This window comes from Emys orbicularis, chromosome 6, assembly GCF_028017835.1.
Source record: "Emys orbicularis isolate rEmyOrb1 chromosome 6, rEmyOrb1.hap1, whole genome shotgun sequence".
NCBI classification, from domain to species: domain Eukaryota; kingdom Metazoa; phylum Chordata; order Testudines; family Emydidae; genus Emys; species Emys orbicularis.
Genome location: NC_088688.1, coordinates 112,966,511 through 112,969,872, shown reverse-complemented (window position 1 = coordinate 112,969,872; position 3,362 = coordinate 112,966,511). Strand labels below are relative to the sequence as shown.

The window sequence follows — 3,362 nt, the reverse complement described above, 5'->3', positions numbered from 1 at the left end:
TTTCTGGGATCGTTCCCGGGGCTGGGGGCTGCAGTGTCACCCCTGGCTGGCGGGGGGAGGCGCCCTGCACGCACGTGCCCATGAAGGATGGGGAGGGGCGGGACTGTAAGGAAAAGGAAGGAGGTGCAAATAGATCAGTCTGGGTTGGGCCCGCAGTGCCGCTATTTAATGCGGTGGAGTGGGGGAGCTCGGGGCTATCTGGCGCCCGGAGGCATGCAGGCGGGGGCTGTAGCTGCAGGCGGCGGGAGGGACCTTCTGGCTAACGCCGCGGCTCAGGGGGACGTGCAGGGGGTGCGGCTGCTGCTGGAAGCCGGGATGAACCCCAACACTGTTAATTCCTTCGGCAGGACCCCCCTTCAGGTACAGGGCCACGGAGCCCAGCGGGAAGGGAACACGGGCACCGAGGAACGCGAGCCATAGGGACTTTGCATTTAAAATCAGCTTTCCAGCGTTGCTGGCTCGAAGGGAGATCTCACGGGGAGGGGAAGAGAGCCTGCTTCAAATAAGTAAAAATAGGGATTGTAAAAATCTCTAGTTTCTGTGCACCTATTGAGTCGGCCATTAAGGGAAGCGCATGGGAGTCACTTAAGAGAAAAACGAATTCTGCTTCTGGACTGCTAAATGTTTAAAAATTCATTGCTGCTCGTTTAAAATTATTATTCATCGGTATTATGTACTCTTAGGGGTTAAAAGTATATATTTTCCACAACACGAATCGAATTATGGGGGACATGAACCATCAAGCAAAGGGATAGCTCAGGATGTAGGAATACTGATAAATTACTATTTCTAAAATGATTTCTATAACACGGTCCACTTTGCTTTATCGTTCATAGCCCACAATTATACGCGCCCCTTTTCGATTCTTCACCCCTTAACAAGTTCCAGACGGAGAAAAAAACTGCAGGAGTGTTTTGATAAAAGGTTTACATTAAAAATAGCACTATTTTAGATGTTTTAGCATCAACTGCATTCATTTCTGAACATTAAACATCATTTAAAGTTATATTTAGGAAATGGTAGTTTGTTTCAATTACTATTTCAAACAATACCTGGATCATATAAAATGCCAGATCACATTAGATTTAAATCAAGCATAACTGGACTCTGAATGACTGCCATTTTGTTTGACTGTTTATAGAGGGAAAGAATTATACTTCCAAGGAGTAAACATGGCAGGGGAGAAAAGGAAGGGTTGTGTGGCTGAAGTTCATTTCCACATATGTAGCTAACTTAAAAAAAAAAACCCACAAAGTTATCCACATAGGTGGATGAGTTGTTATTGCTTTTTGTGTGTTAATTTATATCCACATACGTGGAAACTCATCCATATGTGGATAACTTTAGAGAGAGAAAAAACACTAAAAACCCTTCCCCTTTTTTGCTGCCCTTAAAATGGCTGACTCTCAGCCCAACTTGCATAGGTTCTGGCTGTGCTCAATTACATTTGATAGAAATGGTGCACACAGATTTCTATGATGAGTTTTTATTCCTTTTTTCCCCCCTTCTTTTAAAAGAACATCCTTTAACCCACTTTCTATTTATCTTACCCACAGAGATTATTGGTTAAAAAAAATGATATTTGGACACAATAAATTAGTAGTAAAATACATTTGAAGTTTCACTATATTAAATGTATATTAAAGTAACTCTATATCTTGTTTGATTGTGCATGTGAAGCGAAATACACATGAACATATTTTAAACACTTCATATTTAAGTATGCTGCAATATTAATCAAGGTCTAATAAACCCAGGTCAAGAGATTATTTTAAATCATAAAAGGAAATCCAAAACAAGACAAAACCACCCCTCCAGTTGTGTCGCCCTTTCCTTGCGCATTAATTTGCAATGGAAATCTGTCAAATGAAAGACTTTTCTTCTACGCAGTTAATTTTATTATGAATTAGTTTTCTCGTACATTCTCCTAGTTCACTTCACAGAGGAAGTTTTTCAAAGAACTGTTCATCTCTCTCAATCACATGTAAATGAAGGTCATGTCCGCATAAATTAACTTGATAAATGTGATGGCGAGTTTTATTTTTTATCAAATATAAAAATGGGTGCCGTCAAAAAAACATCGCTACCGAGCGAGAGGTCTTACGGATGTGTATTTGGTACATATGCTCTTGAGTTGCACTGGGTAAACGCTTTTTAATTTGTTTAAAATGTTTAATATGAAGTGTTTACAGAAAAATACTATCATACATACTGATTTGAAATATGTATTTGTGCAGTTCAAGAACTAGGCACCGTTTACAAGTAGCTAAATATACAAACCCCTAGAAAGCCTGCCCTGGTGAAGCTACTGGCAGTTCTGTCATGGACATCGAGGGGGCCCGAATATCACCCTGAAGATTTACCTCCTTGGAACATAGGTGTAATTCCAAAGTCAAGCGACCAGATTCTGATTTCCATTACGCCGGTGTAAATCCAGAGCAACTCCTAGAGAGCGTAATGCGGCTCAGACTGACCTTAGCTCAGATAAAATCCCCATTAGACCAAACGAGATTCTTGGAAAGAGCAAAACTGAACCCTAAAATCGATCAAGGCTCACTGACGGCTTCTCCCCCCCAGGTCATGATGATGGGAAACACCCAAGTGGCGGAGCTGCTGCTGCAGAGAGGAGCGGATCCCAACCGCCCGGACCCGCGCACCGGCTCCCTCCCAGTGCACGATGCGGCGCGAGACGGTTTCCTGGACACCCTTGTGGCGCTGCACCGAGGCGGGGCTCGGTTGGATCTGCGGGACAAATCGGGCCGCCTCCCCATTGACCTAGCTGTAGAGAGCGGGCATCAGCAAGTGGTCAGCTACCTCCGAGCCCAGCCTGCAAGGAATGCCGCTCCGCCCCAGGCATAGGGCACGGGCGGGCTAACAGCGCTGCCCAGCTCAGCCACAGGGACCAAATGAAATGCTTGCACCACTGAAGTCAATGGAAATTTTGCTGTTAATTTCAATGGAGCCAGGATTTCACCCCAGGTTTTTCGACGGCAACCGGTGACCCATCCGCCAGGCAGCTGCATCCTTGTTGGTCTCTTGCGGGGCGAGCAGGGACTGCGCTGGCTGGGATGGAAGGTTCACGGGCTGTGGTAGAAAACAGCTGGTCTGCTTGGTTCCAGTCAGAGTAGAGAGTGTGGAGAGAAAGATAACCCACTTCTGCACGAACAGATTTATACTCCGACCGCTTGGATATGGTCAGATTCCGTTTGTAGTGAGCTGCTAAATAGCTGCAGTGGCGGGCAAGGGCCAGGTTTTCGTTTATGTGTTACAACCCTTTAAAAAAAAAAGTATTTTATTGAAAAGCCCTTCAGACAAACATCACTTCAAAAATTTTAGAAGGAAGAACTCTTGTTCAAACAAAT

At 44.5% G+C, this 3,362-nt stretch overlaps 1 protein-coding gene across 1 annotated transcript; it reads left to right on the top strand.

Moving 5' to 3' along the window:
* Positions 1–213: 213 nt before the first annotated feature.
* CDKN2B (cyclin dependent kinase inhibitor 2B) lies at positions 214–2,859 on the top strand. Its single transcript, XM_065406175.1, has 2 exons — positions 214–360; positions 2,578–2,859. The coding sequence occupies exons 1-2, from the start codon at positions 214–216 to the stop codon at positions 2,857–2,859; spliced, it is 429 nt and encodes a 142-aa protein (XP_065262247.1).
* The last annotated feature ends 503 nt before the right edge of the window (positions 2,860–3,362 follow it).

Coding starts and splice junctions, on each gene's coding strand:
- CDKN2B (XM_065406175.1), top strand. CDS start 214: ATGCAGGCGGGGGCTGTAGCTGCAGGCGGCGGGAGGGACCTTCTGGCT. Junction 361..2,577: donor TCGGCAGGACCCCCCTTCAG/GTACAGGGCCAC, acceptor TCTCCCCCCCAG/GTCATGATGATGGGAAACAC.